The sequence below is a fragment of the Lactuca saligna genome, chromosome 9 (genome assembly GCF_052625555.1).
Source record: "Lactuca saligna cultivar CGN05327 chromosome 9, ASM5262555v1, whole genome shotgun sequence".
In the NCBI taxonomy this organism is placed as follows: Eukaryota; Viridiplantae; Streptophyta; class Magnoliopsida; order Asterales; family Asteraceae; genus Lactuca; species Lactuca saligna.
This window is the reverse complement of record NC_136425.1, coordinates 140,505,268-140,525,654: the sequence shown is the minus strand read 5'-3', so window position 1 is coordinate 140,525,654 and position 20,387 is coordinate 140,505,268. Positions and strand designations below refer to the sequence as shown.

Below are 20,387 nucleotides of genomic sequence, written 5' to 3'. Positions count from 1 at the left end.
TTTACGTGCATGCATGGAAGTATAAGCTTTAAGGACCGAAAATGAGGTCTAAAGGGGTGCATGGGCTAATATGGCCATAAAGCTTGCGTCTTTATGCCATGAACTCGGTTGTAGAGTCTAGATCTAAAGGTGAATCGACTTGGGACGTCCAAGTGTTAAGGATCAAGCTTATTAACCCCCAAAACTCCATAAAGGGGCAATGGAGAAAATCTATAAAACCACAAGTCAAGTTTTGAGCTTGATTACCTGAAAGTGAAGAGAAACTGATGTTGCTCCTAGATCTAGTCCTTCTCCCTTGATCCTTCTTCCTTCCAACTCTTCTACTAGATACACAATGCACCAAAAACCCTCCAAGTCACTAAGAAAGCTCAAGTTGCCAAAAGTGAATTAGGGTTTCGAAAGTAATGCTCTGGAGGTGATGGAGGCTAGACCTGAAGCTCATAATATTGTTTAAGTAGGGTGCAAACCCTTTAATTAGGGTTTCATCCAGACTAGCCTACTCGTCGAGTCCAAGCGCGGACTCGACGAGTAGATTACTTAAACCCGCGTCCCAACCTCGCATCAACTCGACGAGTTAGGGCTGCCACTCGTCGAGTTACTAATACAATTGATATAAAAGTAGATCAAATACATACCAGAAACGGGGCGTTACATCAACAAGTTGGAAATGTTTGTCAGCTTCAACACGGTAAGCCTCAAGAGCATTCTCTTGCAAAGTATTTTCATTTTCACCATTTTTAGCTTCATGCGTCACCCTACGAAATAGATTGTTAAACTGAGTTGAAAGTGCGTTGATATGTGTCCATTTGGAGAAGAGTTGATTTGTACTTCGAGGAACAATGGCTTGGCGGTTGTATGTTTCGTCGACTCTCCCCCAAAAAGTATGCACAATGACGTTAACGTTGATTGAGTCTTCTGTTACATCAATCCATGAACGAGTTAATAATGTCTCTTCTTCATAGGACCAAACACGAGCCACACGATCCATTAACAATGAGGTTTTAAAGAAGATGAAAAATAAGAGAGTTATGAGAATTGAATTAAGAATATTTGAATGTGTTGAAGAGTGAATAAAAATTATGGTATTTATAGTTGAGGATCGAGGAATTTAAAATTTTAAATTTGAAGAAAAAAAACGGTTATATTTTTTAAAATGAGTATTTTTTTTTTTTTTTTTTTTGAAAACATGGTATTTTTTGAAAATAAAAAGTGATTAAATGGTAAAAAAAATTTATTTTATTTTAATAAAAGTAATATTATTTAACTAATCATTCTTAAAAAAAAATTATTAGAATTTTTGGATATCTACTATCAGGTATCAACATATAAATATACAATTTATGACGGCATAACTTACATAATAATAACAATCGTAAAATTTGTTATAATAAAATTCAAAGGACTGATTTTGCATATATATATAAATTATTCTTTTACTAGAATTTGAATTTTCAAATTATTATAATAAAACTTGAAAATATATTAATTTTAAATATATAAATCGGTTCTACTATATTTGCTCTTAAAAAACAAAACTTTCATACAATATTACCAAACTACCCATTGGATACAAAAACCGCTGTAGTAATACTGAAAGAGAAAAAGTGAGGGTATTACAGTAAATTGAAACGTAGTCAATTAAACAAACTTTCTGTTAGAATCTCCTTCCTCCTCAAATGGCACACACATAAACACACAGTTACTTTCCCGCTCCTTTCTCTTGTCTACACAGAATCAACAGTGTCTTCATATTGTACTAGCTAGGGCTTGATTATAACCAGAGATCCGCCATGGAAATCGATGGCAAAACGAACCTTCTTCTTCTATTTGGATTTTATCTTCTTCTCTCTTTGATTGCTTCATCTGATTCATCGCTTCAGTACGACTATTATCGACAATCCTGCCCTGAAGCGAACCAGATTATTAAATCAACTCTACGCCGGATCTACGATCGAAATTCGAGTGCTGCTCCAGCTATTCTTCGCCTGGTTTTTCACGATTGTTTTGTACAGGTCAGATTTTATCCCCCTTTTCACGTTCTAAGTCTCATACGACGTCTTCTGTGTTTCAACTTGTGATTTCTGGTTTGCTTGTTTCTCTATTTCTCTTCGTTGTGGTATACGATCGAATCTGTTTGTTTCATATCATTTGTCGTCTAGATTTGATGCTATACAATCTCGTATCGTTGTTATGAACATGATCGTAATCCTGTAATCGCAAATTGATAGTGGCGTAAGTTTTTGATGATTTTTTTGTACTGTAATCGCACGTTAACCACATCGATCTAGGTTTTGATGCCGATTTTACCAAAAAATCATATCATCATGTATTCTTATTATACAACATACCAGTCGCAAAGTGTTGGTCATAATCACGTAAATAGTGTTACATATCATTGTTAGAGTATTTTGTGAAGATAATATGAATTTGAATGAACAATTGAACATGATACAGGGATGCGATGCCTCGGTACTTTTGGATCCCACAGAAATAATGGGAAGCGAGAAAGACACTCCACCGAATCAATCTCTGAAAGGATTTGAACATCTTGACATCATCAAAGCCGAATTAGAAAATGCATGCCCTGGCGTAGTTTCTTGTGCTGATCTTCTTGTGTTGGCTGCTCGTGAGAGTGTGATTCTAGTAACTAACTAACCACATTCATCTCCCAATCATTTCCCTTTCCACCTTTTCCCTCTTCAATTCATATTCAAGAACATGAAACAAACTTTACGTTATTAACATCTCATTTTCTCTTACAGGCTGGTGGACCATTTTATCCAGTTCACACAGGTAGAAAAGACAGCAGTCGATCTTTCCCTCAACTCTCATACGAGCTTCCTAGTCCCTTAGATGATCTTTCCACAAACATTGCAAGATTCGCAACAAGAGGTTTCACTGACAAAGAAACAGTCACTCTTTTAGGTATACACAAATCAATCATCTATTCTTCTATTCTTCTATTCTTCTATTCTCTAATCTAATTCTTCCTAATCTATATGGTTTCATTACAGGTGCTCATAGTACTGGAATGATTCACTGCAAATTCTTTGAAAAAAGACTATACAACTTTGGTGGAACAGATAAACCAGACCCATCAATGGACTCTGAATTTGTGGAGTTATTAAGATCAGTATGCAACAACCGATCACATTCCCATTCCCACTCCCAATCACCATCAGCATCACTATCTCCATCACCTTCTTCATCAAAAACCAGACAAGATCAGGGAATGAAGATGGATTATGAAGGAAAAGGGTCGGGTTTTGGGACTCTGTATTACAGGAGCCTTCTTCAGGGTAGAGGTATACTGTTTGTAGATCAACAGTTGACAGCTGGAGAAGAAACTGCAACTTGGGTTAGACAATATGCATCTGATGTTTCTTTGTTTAGAAAAGATTTTGCACAGGTGATGATGAAGCTTTCGAGTACTCAAGTGTTGACTGGAGATAAAGGGGAAGTGAGACTAAACTGCAGAGAAGTGACTTCTTCTTTGTGGTAAGTTTTTGGTATCGTTTTTTTTTTTTTTTCATTTTACTTGAATGTTTCGTTATAACAAAACTTTAAATAATAATGTCTTGATATATGTTTTTATGAATGTTTAATTCTTGATGATTATCTTCCCAACATGTTTGCATAAGATAAATGGTGTGTTAAGTAAAAAATGTAAAATCAAATATCAATAACCAAAGTTTTATCATCTTAAATAAATCTAAGGAGAAAGTGGAAATGGAAATGATTGAGAAGAGGAATATATTTTTACTAGAATCACAACCACAAAAAGTTAATCAAAAGAAAGTAAGAAACCATATCATGGTATGTAGTTTCTATTTTCTAATGCGGGTGTAATGATGTCATGGTGAAAAACTCCCTTCAAATATTATCCAAAAATAGAAGTGACACAATTTTCCTTAATAAAGAGCATGTTGACAACATCTGAAATTATTCAAATATTAAGTGACACAATTTTTTATAATCAAGAACATGTCGATAGCATATGAAATTACCTAAATATTTATTGAAATTCAAAGGAGGTTAATGGTGTGTAAGGCAATAAAAGCGAATTCCACACGTTATTGAGAGAAAAACATGTGTTCTTTGGAATTGATTGGGTTCAAGTTGGAAAAATAAAGGTAAACAGTATTAGTTTCTATAATCTTTAAAAGAATAAATTAGAGTATAGATATAAGAGAACAAACCTAGATTTCCTTGTAATCGTAAACCTATATGATTTTACTATCATACCCCACCCCTTAAACGTAACCAAAGGGCAATTTGGTTATTTACTTGTTGTGGTGATATGCCCATTTATTTTATACCAAGATATAAAAACAATTTAAACATATGCTTAGTGATAATTAAAGCGCAATTATATTGTGAAAACTAGTTAATATAAGAGCATGCGTAGAAAAGAGGAAAACATTATATAAGAAAAGGAGTAAACCGATTTTTTGTAACCTGTCGATATGGGATCAGATTTACATTGGTTTTTTCTTGTTTACTAGTCCCACATCGATTCTTATAATTTCTCACTTGCCCTTTGCACTCATATAGATAAACTGATAAAGTGTTTTTTCCATTTTTAAGCTATCTAAATCTTATTAGAACTCTAACCTAAGGCGTACTTTCCACTCCTTATTATCGAGAAAATTTCCGGTCCAAATATGTCATATTTCTTCTCGTGTAACAAACGTATCGTAAATAAGAACTAAATTAATTTCACTAAAAAATAATATTTTTGCCATCATCAAAACCAATCATCGTTTGAATAATGTCAGTTATAAAATATTGGTTATATTTTACATATTTGTCATTACATAAAGAAACATGCAAATGATGATTTAGAATTTGTGGTTTGAAAAAATATCACATGTTATAAAAAGTTTGACCTCATTATATCAACGATGTTCTAAAATATCTCTCTATGTATATTAGAGAATATATCATAAGAAGTAAATACATTTTTCTGAAATCTACCATTACAAAAACAACCAGCATTTTGAATTTATTATTTAAGGAAAAGATTTATGTTTACATAAAATACATTAAAAAAAAAAAAGGTTGACTCTGAAAATCATCCATGATTTATAACCAAAAGAACATAAACTTTGTAGAAGATGATTTTGCTGATGTTAAACAACGTTAGTAAAAAACCATGTACCATCCACATGATAGATGATTATGAAGTTATAGCATGGATTTATTATAAGGTAATAACCAAGTAAAAATGGTTTCAAATCTAGTTATCAAGCCTTGCAATTTTGATTGTGTAATACCACCCCACCCACCCCCCCCCCCCCCTAACACACACATACACACACCTTTTGAACCTCCGAACCGGACCTATACCTGGATCTAGTAAGTTTCAACAAGTTTTGTCCAAGGTCCACCAATTTCTACAAAGCAGTTCCGATTCAAATGTTCACTTTTACGTCCAAGAATCAGTGTCAGACCTAGACTTGGTAAGCCTTAACAAGTCTGGTTTAAGGTGAACCGATTTCTGTAAAACCGATCTAACCGGTCTAGTCAAAGGGTCGGTCCGGTCCAAATATTCGCCCCTACCTTCAGCCTAAAATGACTAATGGACTAACTAGAATGTGTTTTGAGGCATGGGGGACGCGGAAAATTACAACATGTCACAACCCGAAAATTTTAGTCTTACAAAGTCAACTTTGGTCAACAAAAATGAAACTTATTCAATCAAAGATCAAATGCACTTCTTTAATTATCTAAATATAGTTAGAGTAAATGATCTATAAGTGTTTGAGCCTTGTAGTCAAAAGTGTGGTGTATCTACATTGGAAAAATCCCTTAGGAACCAAGAACTTTCGCATAGCCACAAACCCTTCGGAGCCGCAAATAACTTCAGAACCATGAACCACCGAGCCGTGAACATCTTCGGACCATGAACCCTCGGTTCACGGCCGCAAACAAACCCTCGGCAGTGAACCCTCGGACCGTGAACTCATGCTATATATGCGAGTGTTAGCCATTTTTCTCTTCATATCTCATCTTTCGGTCGTGAATCCTTCCCATTCTCTCTCAAGTATCATATTTCAAAAACACCCTCTCTCACTCTTAAACATCCCTTTTCCTTTGCTACTCCTTAGAAGCTTACTAGGATCTTCAAACACTTGCCAAAACACCAAGATCTTCGAGTGTTCTTCTTCAAGTGGGTCGTGAACCTTCAAGTGGGTCGTGAACCATTCAACTTGGGTCGTGAACACTCATGTGTTCTTGGTCCGTGAACACCCCATAGGGTTGTGAACACCTCAAACCCAGCCGTGAACTCCATTGCAGCCTTCTAACTTCCTTCTAGCATTCCTTTGGTGAGTTATTCTTGCATCCTAGGTTGTTTCCCAATTGCCTTTGTAGTTAGATTCACTAATTTCATGCCTATATGTATCATTATATGTCATTTAGGACTCATTTGTGCATCGGGACTTCATTTGTGGAACTTATCATCCTATATCGAACTTTCTATTGAATCACCACATAAGGTGAGTTCATACCCCCATATCTTTTCCAACTTTTTAAAATATAAATTGCTTATTATGTCTTTGTACCAATGAACTGTATTTAGAACATGAAACTCTTAACAAAACATAGAAATGAGCTTATAAACTTTAATAAGTTTAGCTTAAGGAACAAAAGGATCTTTTTATAAACTTATTTGTTGATTATAAAAAGAGTTTTCCGCATTATTACTTGTAAAGTCGCTAATCTAGCTTGTGATACACATCTTCGGTACTTACATAAGTACAACAAAAGTCTACCCTTACGACCAGAGTCTACTGGAGGGAGAGCGTGAGTTTGTGTATAGATATATACGGGATTGACAATCCCGCACCTCGTTGTTAGCTACAGCCGGACCGGCAGGTCTGCGGGTGACAAACGTCATATTCTTTTCGACATCTACAATACATCGTGTTTAACCTGTCCAATTAGTATGGTCGTGAAACTCACAATAGATAACAACGATATATTTTCGTAGTAATATACTTTTCATGAACAAATCTCAAAGGATACTAACTATGTGATTACCCAATGTATACTTTTGGGTTAGATAAAACTGAAGTCCAATAGATAGTGGAACGTGTGCTTTCTGTCTTAATTCATGTTCCTTGTTTGGTTGTGGTCTTAGGGCAGATTCACCCATTCAACTGTGATGCGTGTATGGGCTTGATTTAGTGAGTAGGGTAGTGTTTAGGTAAATTAAGAGAGAATAGCAACCACAAATGATATGTGAATGGAAAGAAATAGATAGATTAGTATAGTAACAACTCAAGACCTATTAAGTTGTATACCGATGAAAACAATCCAAGACCTATTGGATTGAGTTCGTATCAAGTCAAGAACACGTCCCAACAAGATAATTTGAGAATTATAACAATAATTCAAGGTGAAAATAATGGTTCTTTGATTAAAATTCGTGTATTACTTTTTCCATGCATAATTTGGCTTTATATGAAGCCTTTATTACAAATTTGGTGGTTACAAGCCAACCAACCAATTATTCATTAAAACTAGTAAATAGAAATTAAGGTAACTCTTGAAAGAACACAAAAAAAAAAACGTCCATGAGACTTGTGAATGAAAAAAAAACGGCTATGCTTGCTTAAGGAGCCATAAGAAGCATTAAGGAGTCATTATAAGCATTAAAGTGTAACCCTAATCCACCAAAGAGTGTCAAAAACGGCTAGGAGGCTTTATGAAGCAAATAGTAACGTTTTTAGCACTTATGAAGCCTTAAAAATGTTGCCCTAGTCTTCATGCAACCTTAATTGAATTCGTGGGTTACCATGCACAACCCAACCATTGAGCCCAAACCACCTTCTAGCCCACTAGTAATCACTAATCCATCACATTTTGGGCTTTCATGATCCATGCATGGATCATCCCTTCCCCCTTTGAAAGGAATTGACCTCAATTCATCAAGTCCATCATCATCAAGATAAGGTGAAAGATCTCCCACATTAAAGGTAGCATGCACTCCATGGTCTCCTCCCAAATCTACCTTATAAGCATTATTATTGACACGTGACACCACTCTGTAAGGACCTTCAGCTCTTGGCATCAACTTGTTTTTTCTTTTGTTAGGAAAACGTTCTTTCCTCATATACACCCACACCAAGTCACCATCTTGAAAGACACGTGGTTTCCTATGCTTGTTTGACTTCTGTTTGTACATCTCATTCACAGCTTCAATCTTCTCACGAACTTGTTGGTGTAGTTTCATCATGGCCTTCAACTTGTCATTAGCATCCTTGTGAACCAATTCATCCTTTGGTAATGGAATCAAATCCAAAGGCATGTAAGGATTCACACCATACACCACCTCAAAAGGAGAGTGACCTGTAGCATAAGTAGGAGAACGATTATAGGCAAATTCAGCATGTGCAAGTTTGATGTCCCAATCTTTTTGAGTTTTGCTAACCAACCCTCTCAACAAAGCACCCAAAGTTCTATTAGTAACCTCCGTTTGCCCATCCGTTTGTGGATGATGGGATGTACTAAAAAGTAACTTAGTACCCACTTTCCTCCATAAAGTGTTCCAAAAGTAACTTAGAAATTTAGAATCCCTATCAGAAACAATTGTTTTAGGAATACCATGCAAACGAACCACCTCTTTAAAATACAAATCAGCCACATTAGATGCATCATTGGTTTTATGACATGGCACAAAGTGAGCCATTTTTGAAAACCTATCCACCACCACCATAATGGAATCCTTCCCCCTTTGAGTTCTAGGCAAAGCCATAATGAAATCCATGGACACATCTTCCCAAGGACAAATAGGAACCGGCAAAGGAGTGTAAACACCATGCTTGAAAGTTGTTTTCGCCATATGACATGTAACACACTTGCCCACTATGTTGGTTACATCCCCCAACATCTTCGGCCAAAAGAAATGTTCTTTAAGCACCTGCAAAGTTTTGGTAATGCCAAAATGACCAGCCAAACCACCGCCATGAGCTTCACGAATCAACAACTCCCGTATTGCATGTTTTGGGACACAAAGGCGATTGCCTTTGAATAGAAAGCCATCTTGAATTACAAATTCACCATTAGGACCACCTGCACATTTCAAAAACATATCTCCAAAGTCCATATCAGATTGATAATGGTCCTTTAGAGTTTCAAATCCCAAGAAACGAACATCCAAAGTCACCAACAATGAGTAACGCCTCGAGAGTGCATCAGCCACCACATTGCTTTTACCATCCTTGTATTTGCATGAGAAATGAAAGGATTGCAAGAACTCCACCCACTTTGCATGTCTTGTGCTCAACTTTTGTTGCCCATTGATGTACTTCAAGGATTCATGATCAGAATGCAAAATAAAATGATTTGCACGCAAATAATGACTCCAATGATCTAAAGCACGAACAATAGCATAAAACTCCTTATCATAAGTGCAATAATTCAAACGAGCACCACCCAACTTTTCAGAAAAATAAGCAATAGGACGTTTGGATTGGATCAAAACAGCCCCAATACCAACTCCACTTGCATCACACTCCACTTCAAATGGTTGAGAAAAATCAGGAAGAGCCAAAATAGGAGCATCACACAACAATGCCTTGAGTTTCTCAAATGCCTTTTGAGCTTCTTCTCCCCATGCAAAGACTCCTTTCTTCAAACAACCTGTTATGGGACTTGCAATGGTGCTAAAATCACGAACAAATCTTCTATAGAAAGAAGCAAGACCATGAAATGATCTAACTTCAGAAATATTAGTAGGAATAGGCCATGACTTGATTGCTTCAGTCTTGGATGGGTCTACGGACACGCCATTTTTTGAAACCACAAAACCCAAAAATGCCACTTCTTCCACTAAAAACGAACATTTTTCTTGCTTTCCATAGAGTTTTTGAGCTCTAAGCGTCTTGAAAACCTGTTTTAAGTGCACCAAATGATCCTCCAAGCTCTTGCTATATACCAAGATATCATCAAGGTACACAACCACAAACCTGCCCAAAAAAGATTTTAGCACTTCATTCATTAGTCGCATGAAAGTGCTAGGTGCGTTAGTTAGACCGAAAGGCATTACGGTCCATTCATACAAGCCATGTTTAGTTTTAAAGGCTGTTTTCCATTCATCCCCTTCACGCATACGAATTTGATGGTAACCACTTCTCAAATCAATTTTTGAGAACACAATAGAACCATGCAACTCGTCCAACAAATCATCAACTCTAGGAATAGGAAATCGGTATTTTATGGTGATGTTATTAACGGCCCTACTATCAACACACATCCTCCAAGAACCATCTTTTTTTGGAACCAACAAAACTGGAACAGCACAAGGACTTAGGCTTTCACGAACATAACCCATTTTCATGAGTTCATCAATTTGTTTTTGCAACTCTTTTGTCACCTCCGGATTACATCTATAGGCAGCTTTATTGGGCAAAGGAGCACCCGGAATAAGGTCAATTTGGTGTTCGATACCACGGATTGGAGGCAAACCCGGTGGTAATTCGCTTGGAAACACATCTTGAAACTCCAAAAGCAAATCAGCAATAGTGTTTTCTCCATGCACCATCTTCTCCACCTTTGCATGCTCTTTGGCCACAAGCATGTAGATAACATCACCTTTGTCAAGAACTTGCTCCACCTCCCTTTCACTAGCAAACATAGAAAGATTAGGTTTTTTTACTTGTTTAGAATTCATGGACCTTATGGCCGTTGGGGACATGGGTTTTAACACAATTTTTTTATTATTGTGTTTCAACTCATATTCATTGCTCCTCCCTCTATGTAACACGTCTCTATCAAATTGCCAAGGACGCCCCAACAAAATATGACATGCATCCATAGGAATAACATCACACAACACTTCATCTTCATAAGACCCCATAGTTAGACCAACTCTAACCTGTTTTGTCACCTTTATTTTGCTTCCATCATCCAACCAATGAAGAACATATGGTTTTGGGTGGTTTGTTGTAGACAAACCCAATTTGGTCACCATTTCATTAGAAGCAACATTAGTACAACTTCCACCATCAATAATCAAACTACACCACTTGTCACTAACCAAACATTTGGTGTGAAACAATTGGTCTCGTTGATCCATATCAGCCACGGTTTGAACCCCTTGAGTTTTAAAGGTTCTAAGCACCAAAACTGTATCATACACCGGTGCTTCATACTCTACCTCCTCCTCTGCTTCCTCTTCTTGTTGTGTATCATAAAAAATACCCGCCAACCTCTCTTCTTCCTCCAACTCTTCACGACATTCAATGGCCTCCCTTAAAGTCACCACCCTTTTGTTTAGACAAGCATTTTGGTAATGACCAAAACCTTGACACTTGAAACATCTAATTTTCGCCAAACTAGTTTCTTTGGTACCACTAGTAAGTTTAGGAGCAACGGGAACACTACTAGAACCAGAAGGAGTAGAAACAGAATTTTGTCTATTGCTAGACTCGGGCTTGGACCACGACTTTGACTTGGGATTTTCGAGACTTGAACTTGAACTCCCACCATAACGTGCTTTGGCTTGCCCCTCCAACTTCAAACACAAACCACAAAGAGTTCCAAAATCAGCATAAGGATACAACTCCACAACATTGGCAATGTTGTAGTTCAACCCTTTTAGAAAACGAGTCATTTTTTGTTCTTCAATTTCTTCAATATCCCCCATCAAGGACAACTTCTCAAATTCATCAATGTATTCTCCAACACTCATTTTTCCTTGCCTCAAATCAGCAATCTTCTTGTAAGTGGCAATTCTATGAGTAGAAGGAACATATCTCTTTCTTAGCTTTCGTTTTAGAGAAAGCCAAGAACAAATTTTTTCTTTGCCTTCACGGGTTCTCTTGGCCTTAAGCCCTTCAAACCACAATGAAGCACCACCACTTAGCTTGAGAATGGCATACTTGCAGCTTTTTTCATCATCCACTTCTTTGAACTCGAACATTCTTTCAATCTTCCTTTCCCACTCCAAGTAGCGTTCAGGATCAGTTCCACCAACAAAGTCAGGCAATTCAGACACCTTGAATTCTTCCACAACCCTATGTTCACCACGGCGGGGTTGCCTTCGATTTCCACCTTCTTGGATGTTTCTTAATGCTTCTCGAAGATTTTGTAGGAACTCTGGATCATCAAAATCCATTATGCGCTCTGATACCACTTATGATGCGTGTATGGGCTTGATTTAGTGAGTAGGGTAGTGTTTAGGTAAATTAAGAGAGAATAGCAACCACAAATGATATGTGAATGGAAAGAAATAGATAGATTAGTATAGTAACAACTCAAGACCTATTAAGTTGTATACCGATGAAAACAATCCAAGACCTATTGGATTGAGTTCGTATCAAGTCAAGAACACGTCCCAACAAGATAATTTGAGAATTATAACAATAATTCAAGGTGAAAATAATGGTTCTTTGATTAAAATTCGTGTATTACTTTTTCCATGCATAATTTGGCTTTATATGAAGCCTTTATTACAAATTTGGTGGTTACAAGCCAACCAACCAATTATTCATTAAAACTAGTAAATAGAAATTAAGGTAACTCTTGAAAGAACACAAAAAAAAACGTCCATGAGACTTGTGAATGAAAAAAAAACGGCTATGCTTGCTTAAGGAGCCATAAGAAGCATTAAGGAGTCATTATAAGCATTAAAGTGTAACCCTAATCCACCAAAGAGTGTCAAAAACGGCTAGGAGGCTTTATGAAGCAAATAGTAACGTTTTTAGCACTTATGAAGCCTTAAAAATGTTGCCCTAGTCTTCATGCAACCTTAATTGAATTCGTGGGTTACCATGCACAACCCAACCATTGAGCCCAAACCACCTTCTAGCCCACTAGTAATCACTAATCCATCACATTTTGGGCTTTCATGATCCATGCATGGATCAAACTGTCTGTTTGATCTCGGTTATATGCAACTTGTATGTATTAGGTAATCATAGGAGGGTAGTATCGTCGTATCAGGTATCCAGAACAATCATGTCTTTATTCAGTTTAACATATCAACAAAACTAGACATCATTGTAGTAAGTATATGGAGTATACTTGTGCTTTCAAACTTAGAACAACATAGACATCATCCGGTTTTATAGGAAATATAGGATTTTCTTTGGTAAACATCATTCTTTTAAGGTAAACAGTTTTCGATGGATCTTTCTGAAAACAATAGCATTTATTACTGAAATCATGTTTCACAATAGAGTTAGTGAAACTAGAAACTTATCTATAAAAGGTTTAATTCATGTTCCTTGTTTGGTTGTGGTCTTAGGGCAGATTCACCCATTCAACTGTCTGTTCGATCTCGGTTATATGCAACTTGTATGTATTAGGTAATCATAGGAGGGTAGTATCGTCGTATCAGGTATCCAGAACAATCATGTCTTTATTCAGTTTAACATATCAACAAAACTAGACATCATTGTAGTAAGTATATGGAGTATACTTGTGCTTTCAAACTTAGAACAACATAGACATCATCCGGTTTTATAGGAAATATAGGATTTTCTTTGGTAAACATCATTCTTTTAAGGTAAACAGTTTTCGATGGATCTTTCTGAAAACAATAGCATTTATTACTGAAATCATGTTTCACAATAGAGTTAGTGAAACTAGAAACTTATCTATAAAAGGTTTAATTCATTTTATTAAACTTGTTTAACATATAGGACCTTAAATGGTTGATTCTATAATTCCTTGGTTTATACATCAGGGTTATATATAATTAATATCCGATAGGCAATAGAATGTGTGATTTCCGCCTTACTTCCTGTTCCTTATTTGGTTGTGGGCTTAGGGCAGATTCACACATTTAATTGTCCGTTCGATATTAAATTATATGTAGCTTGTATAAACTCAGTGATTATAGAAGGAACTATTGCGGTTACCATTTTTACTAAAGGAAATATATGATTTTCTTGAGGAGTGTTTTCTTCAAATATAAAAGAGCTATTACAGTTAACTCCGTAAGCACTTATTGACTACGCTAGGGTTATATACAATGAGGGTCTAACAAACAGTGGGATGTGTGACTTCCGCCTCATTTCTTGTTCCTTGTTTGGTTGTGGGTTTAGGGTAGATTTACACAATCGATTTTCTATTTACTCTGAATTGTATATATCTTGTATCCATTGAGTACTTATAGAAGGAATTGTAAGAGTATTTTTAACTTATCTTTCATCGCATCAGAAAATATAGGATTTTCTGGAGGAACAAGCAAACTTTTCTAAAAGAACTTAGAGTATACTTTTTATAACAAAAATTCTTATGAACTCACCAACTTAAATGTTGGTCTACTCTTTCAAAATAACTTGTATTCTCAGGAAACTAGTAGACAGGTACACGCTCAGGGATTCAGAAGATGGAGCATAGTAGCTTCATATCTTTGTTTTTGTTATTTACTTTTGGAGTAAATCTTTTGTGAATCAAATACAATGTAAACACTTTAATATTAATGGAATGGTTGTTTCTTACTTTGATTACTATGATGCATGTGTTTTGATAATAAGCATGACGTCCTCCGCCCCCGAATGTTTTCACCGTTCCGGTTTGGGGGTGTCACACAACAGTAGTGTCATCAATTTTTTTCGATCATATATAATAACATAAAAAAAAAAGTACAAGTGTATTAAAAATAACAAATTAGTAGTTTTAGAACTTACATTTTAAATTTGACATTTATGTGTAGACATTTTTTAAAACGATCTATTACATCTTCGATCTTCACTTATCTTCACATCCATAGGGGTTTTTTTCAACATTACAAATCATGACATCGTTCAAAGATCATCATCTATTTTGTTATGTAAGTCCGTATTTAAAAGCTTCATCACATAAATACATCTTTGACTGTTGCGATCGTGATGAGTAAAACCAAAACCAACTTTAACAACCATCCGTTGATAGAGTTTATTAAACCTCGTGTCTCTTAAAGACTTTAATGCATCCATTGTCCCTATAAACAAAGAAGACGCTTCTAAAATGTCTTATTCATTTTTTAAGATGATTTGACATACACCCATGAGGTGTTAAACTTCATACATCAAATATTAATAAAACACGAAATCAAGAGTCTTGAAATATCTTAAGATACTGAATGCTTGATATCAATTACTTAAATCGCAATATTCTATATTAAACATGATTAATCCTTGAAAAATTTCAGCTACTTTAAATATCCATAGCCGATCATTGTAGTGGGAACAGTAATGAAGTAAGACTAATATGAATTAGATTGGTTGACAAAGCGTTGTCACCAAGTTCATAGGTACTTTCTAAAGAACAAGTATTGTGTAACGTCCTAAAAATAAGACCATAAAATTTTTCATTTTTAAATTAAAAAACCATTAATTCATATCATTTTCATAAAACCAAGGTAATCAAAGTTTTATCAATACATCATCATTATCATAGTAAATCACAGAATGCGGAAACATGTGGTGTGTGCTCTGCAATCATCCTAAGTTCTTCCCTTTGAAAATAGAGGTACCTGAAACAGAAACTAAAAACATAAGCACAGAGCTTGGTGGGTTCCCCAAGATACCACATACTATACATAAGTAAACACACATTGGGCCCCTCCCCCCATCGGGCCTCGCCCAACGTTGAGTCCCACTCGGCCTCGGGTCCTGCCCAACATCGAGCCACGCTCGGTATACAGATCTGTCAATCACCAGGCCCCGCCTGACATCGGGCCCTGTCTGGCATCGGGCCTTGCCCGATAAGCATAAAAACACATTCTAATAACTAGCATACCATATACACATCATGCCCCACCTGACATCAAGCCTTTCTCGGTAAGCATACCATCACCTAACACATGCAAGAGTCACGCAGACATATAACATTCTAACATATAAACCATGGGCCATAATTGGTTCCTTCAACCCGCTAAACACAGTGAGAAAACTCACCTCGAGCTGCTGAATCACACAGGTGAATCCCTGGTTGCTGGTTCGACAAATCCCTGAGCTATCAATCATCAAATAACATTTAATTAATAATCAAATTCCAATCCATAACCAATAGTACAAAAGCTAGGGTAAAAAGAACACTTTACCCCTTACCTAATTTGGTCCAAGGATAAGGCCCAAACTTACAATCCAAATGGCCTTAACCCAAGGCCCAATAATATTCCCAGACTAAAACACTTGAAATCAGATGACCCCACAAAGCCCTAAACATCGAGGCCAACGAGAATGGCCCAAACCGAAGCCCAACGATCCGAGGCCCACTCTGTTGAGTACACAAGGCGTACTCAGCTCATACACATAGCGTACTTGCCTTAGGGCTTGTACGCTAAGCGTACCTGCTTGTACACCTAACATACCCTCGTATACAACCAACTTCCAAAATAATCTCTTAATCCATAAAGACTTTACACCACAACCTAGATATGGCTTCCTTGGATTGATTAACCACGTAAAGTTACTAACTTTACGTTCATGCATGGCTACATGAAGCTCTTAAACTTAAGAATGGACTTAATATGCGACTTAATGCATGCATGAGACCCAATACTCCATAAAGTTGTCACCTTTATGTTTAAGAACCTCATAACAAGCTTAGATCTAAAAGGATAAGCCCTTCAAACGCCTTAACTCATCAATCAAGCCAAAAAGGGACCCAAAACATAAAAACCAATACATAAAGAGATCTAAGAATTCAAAAGCCAAGGTATGAACTTGATACCTCAAGAGGCTTGCAAAATGATGGGGAATTTTAGTTCTAAAAACTTAACACCAAGCAATGCAACTTCACTTTTACTCAATGCCTTCAAAATGAGCAAGACAACACCAAATACTCCTCAAGATATCAAATGCACATTAATGCAAGCCAAGGGATGATTTCTAGGGGTTTGGGGCTTGGAAGTTGGTAAAGAGGCCAACCCTAAATACTTAAGGTGCTTATATAGGGTACAACACCCTGAATTAGGGTTTCCACTAACTCGTCGTACACCCTGCGTAATCCTCGTACGCTCAGCGTACGAGGTCTCGCATCCTCGACCAGTCCCTCCTAGTACGCTAAGCGTACACCAATGTACACCTTGCGTACCAAATCTCGTACCAGTACGCCCTGCGTACTCCCTAGGTATGCCCCGCGTACTAGGGTTTTCCCCTTAAACCTAAAATACTCCGAAGGCCATAACTTCCTCATTACAAATCCGATTTCAACGATCCTTATATCCATGAAAAGGTAACGATAAGATCTACGCTTTAATCAACTCATAATTGCCTTATAAATTCCCGAAAAAAATTCAATTTCCATAAAAGCCCGAATTGACATTTTACCAAAATACCCATTGGCTTTAAAACACACATCGAACACTCGGATCATCTAAATTACATCACTCACCTCCAAATGAGTCCATATCTCAACTCCTCAAAGGTCCAAAGTCTACTAATACCCAATCTTGATCACCACCCCGAAATAGGAAACAATTTGGAACAGGGCGTTACAACTCTCCCCCACTTAAATTATATTAGGCCCTCGAAATCATTCCTTACCATCCCCGGAACACTAGACAACTTAAACAACACAACCACCACCCTCAAACATACCATAACCTTCCTAAGGCAATCGAACCAACCCTAGAAGGGCTCTCTAACCCGAAGATGAATGAATCTTTTCTCAACTTGAAATAATCTCAAGCAAAATAATCACATATACTCAACCTGAAATATGAAGTCTTAAGATGGTCTAACTCCCTGACAGACCGCCCATGCTGAACCATTGCTAATTCGATTCTACTTATCCCCCAACTGACTACTCAACTTCTGATAACCAGAGGTTCCCACTAGAAAACATATTCACATACCATATGTTGGTGTCGACAACCTTCCACTTGACCAAAGGGATCGATATTCCTTCAAGGGAAGGCTCGTTCTAATGATAAGATTTCCATGAATATAATGAACAACATGAGACGAACTAGAAGATAAACCTTTTGGTGCTGAACAAGACACTGCTTCCTTGAACTACCAAACCAAAATATCGTTGTTGAAATTCCGAAACCCCAAGCTTTCCTGACTCCAACACAAATAGAACCAATCCAAAACACAATCACCAGAGCCTTATCTCGCATAAAAACAGAATCCATTCTTCACCTTTGAACCCTTCAACTAATGCCCTCGACATACAGATATCCTACACTTGTAACTCGAGATCCAAGGATTTAAACTTGCATTTCACCCAAAACCTTTTGATTCATGACAACCCTTCAATAGATCGGGATATAAACATTCCCAAACCATCACTATGACTACCAGTCTCGCGTCTGATCCAGCCACCAGGTTCCCAAGAATCCAAATGAGAAGGCTACCCAACCTAAACATCCCTCTGAGCCATTCACTGACCACACACTCAATCATGTAACCCTAGATCCAATACTTTGACCCAACGGTCTCTACCAGGTCCCACATGCATTGCCAAATACACACGGGCCTCGCCCACGGGTCCCACCCAAACTATACCACAGAGCAGCCTCGCCCACGGGTCCCACCCACTGAGAGCTGCATGGACCCGACTTTGCCTCATACTCCAATGGTCCTCAACCTAAAACAGAGACATGCTCCTCGACAATCATGCCCACCGTTCCCAAAACACGAACTGCTCCCCCTTACACTCATGACTACCTCAGATGATCGTCTACCTCAATATGGTGAATGATATGATCCCATCGCAGTCTTACAACACTTCTAACCAACCAAAATTACCACCCATGGTCTTACCACATTCGAACCATCTCAAACCCAATTATACTAAGTTGAACCCGCATCCGACTAAATTTGAATCAGGTGTTTGGGTCATGCTTCGAACGCCAAAGCCTTCATCATACAAGAACATGCAACAAGACTCTAACACAACCCTCGACCTGGATCCATCCACAAGCCTGCTATGCATAACAAAAGAAGACGTCAACCAACTGTTAGAAGTTTTCCTAAACTCCTAACTTTCACAACTTCAATCCAGACGACCACTAGGATCGTCTCTCCTCCTGACCGGGATATGAAACTTGCCCTAGTTCCACACACCAATTCCTAAAAATTCTAATCGATTCTCCCCCACATGGATTCTTCAAAGCTATCCTATCCCATGAAACTTGATGGATTCCCAACTCATCTTATCTTCGTATAATATGAACCGACTATGATATAAGCTTACCGATATTAGTATTCCATTGCTAGCCAAACTCAATGATGGCCCAACTTATGAAATTCATATAGACACTCCCAGAGATCCCAATAAAAACCCAGAACAACAACTGAACACGCTGAAACCCTCTCAACATGATACGATCCACTACTGATTCATGGCATGCAGAATGGCATATAACAATCCTTGATAATATAACCCAAACAATAGTTGTAACACTTCAAATTTTACACCAATTTTTTTTCATTCTTAAAACTTCCAAAAACATAGTTTCACAACCAAATCAATCATAAGTCATCTCAAAACCACAAATGTAGTAGTTATCAGAGTACATAAAATATCATGCCCCAGTAGTAAATTCCCAGTGTGTGTGTACAACCAGACCTTCGCCTTCCCGCGATCATGCGAAGTACCTGCCACATACAAATCAACAACCGTAAGCACAAAGCTTAGAGATTTCCCTAAGATACCACATATAACACAACATAAATAAACATATATGGGTTATCTGCAGCCCTGGGACTATCAGTAGTCCCGGTGAGCTAACAGCACGCTCGTAAGGTTATCCACAACCTCTGGTTAGCTATCAGCAGCCCCACTCACAAACAATTATCATATCATCACATAACATAACTTAATATCTAGACCCATCTGGTCATGATATGATAGCTAAACTACCATACAGGTAAGAGTAAGTGAGGAGACTCACCTGAAACTGATGACATGAAAACCTGGCACCCGAACTGCCGGATCTAGACTCTGCCTAGATAACAAAATAATTATCCTTAATTAAAATTAAGGTTTAATAATCATTCATGAGTCCAAAACCCACATCTAGACCTACTAAGGGAAAAGGACCATTTTGCCCCTCCTTAGGTCCAGAACCCTAAACTTTGACCAATAGTCAAAGTCAACACCCAATGAGTATGTTGGGTGTACTACCTCTAACGATGGGAGTACAATCTAGCTAAGCATGCGACGGGGTATTACCGGACTCTGTTGCACATAAATGAGAGTACGCACAGTGTACTCCACAAACTTCCATTTCCTTACTTTTGTGGTCTTAATCCGTTAAAACAACCATTCCATCCATAAATCAGACTAATTTAAGACCTCTTAATCCATAAAGTCGTGGGCTTTAAGACTTTGCATGGATAGGAGAGGCTAAGACATCATTTTATCCATTCCAAAGTACTTTACTCGTGCATGAGGGCAAAGGAAAGATCAAGAAAACATTTTTATCAACCTAG

General features: G+C 37.3%; 2 protein-coding genes across 2 annotated transcripts; one reads left to right on the top strand and one right to left on the bottom strand.

Moving 5' to 3' along the window:
• The first annotated feature begins 1,669 nt into the window (after positions 1-1,669).
• On the top strand, positions 1,670-3,572 carry LOC145017698 (Peroxidase superfamily protein). Its single transcript, XM_078975683.1, has 4 exons — positions 1,670-2,012; positions 2,455-2,643; positions 2,763-2,925; positions 3,015-3,572. The coding sequence occupies exons 1-4, from the start codon at positions 1,791-1,793 to the stop codon at positions 3,500-3,502; spliced, it is 1,062 nt and encodes a 353-aa protein (XP_078831809.1). The 5' UTR covers positions 1,670-1,790; the 3' UTR covers positions 3,503-3,572.
• Positions 3,573-3,873: 301 nt separating this feature from the next.
• Positions 3,874-12,124, bottom strand: LOC145016752 (uncharacterized). The gene is made up of 6 exons (XM_078974978.1): positions 10,772-12,124; positions 10,258-10,507; positions 9,182-9,828; positions 8,289-9,049; positions 7,994-8,135; positions 3,874-3,936 (listed from the first exon to the last, which is right to left on the bottom strand). Exons 1-6 carry the CDS (start codon positions 12,122-12,124, stop codon positions 3,874-3,876), a joined length of 3,216 nt encoding a protein of 1,071 aa, XP_078831104.1.
• Between the last annotated feature and the right edge of the window lie 8,263 nt (positions 12,125-20,387).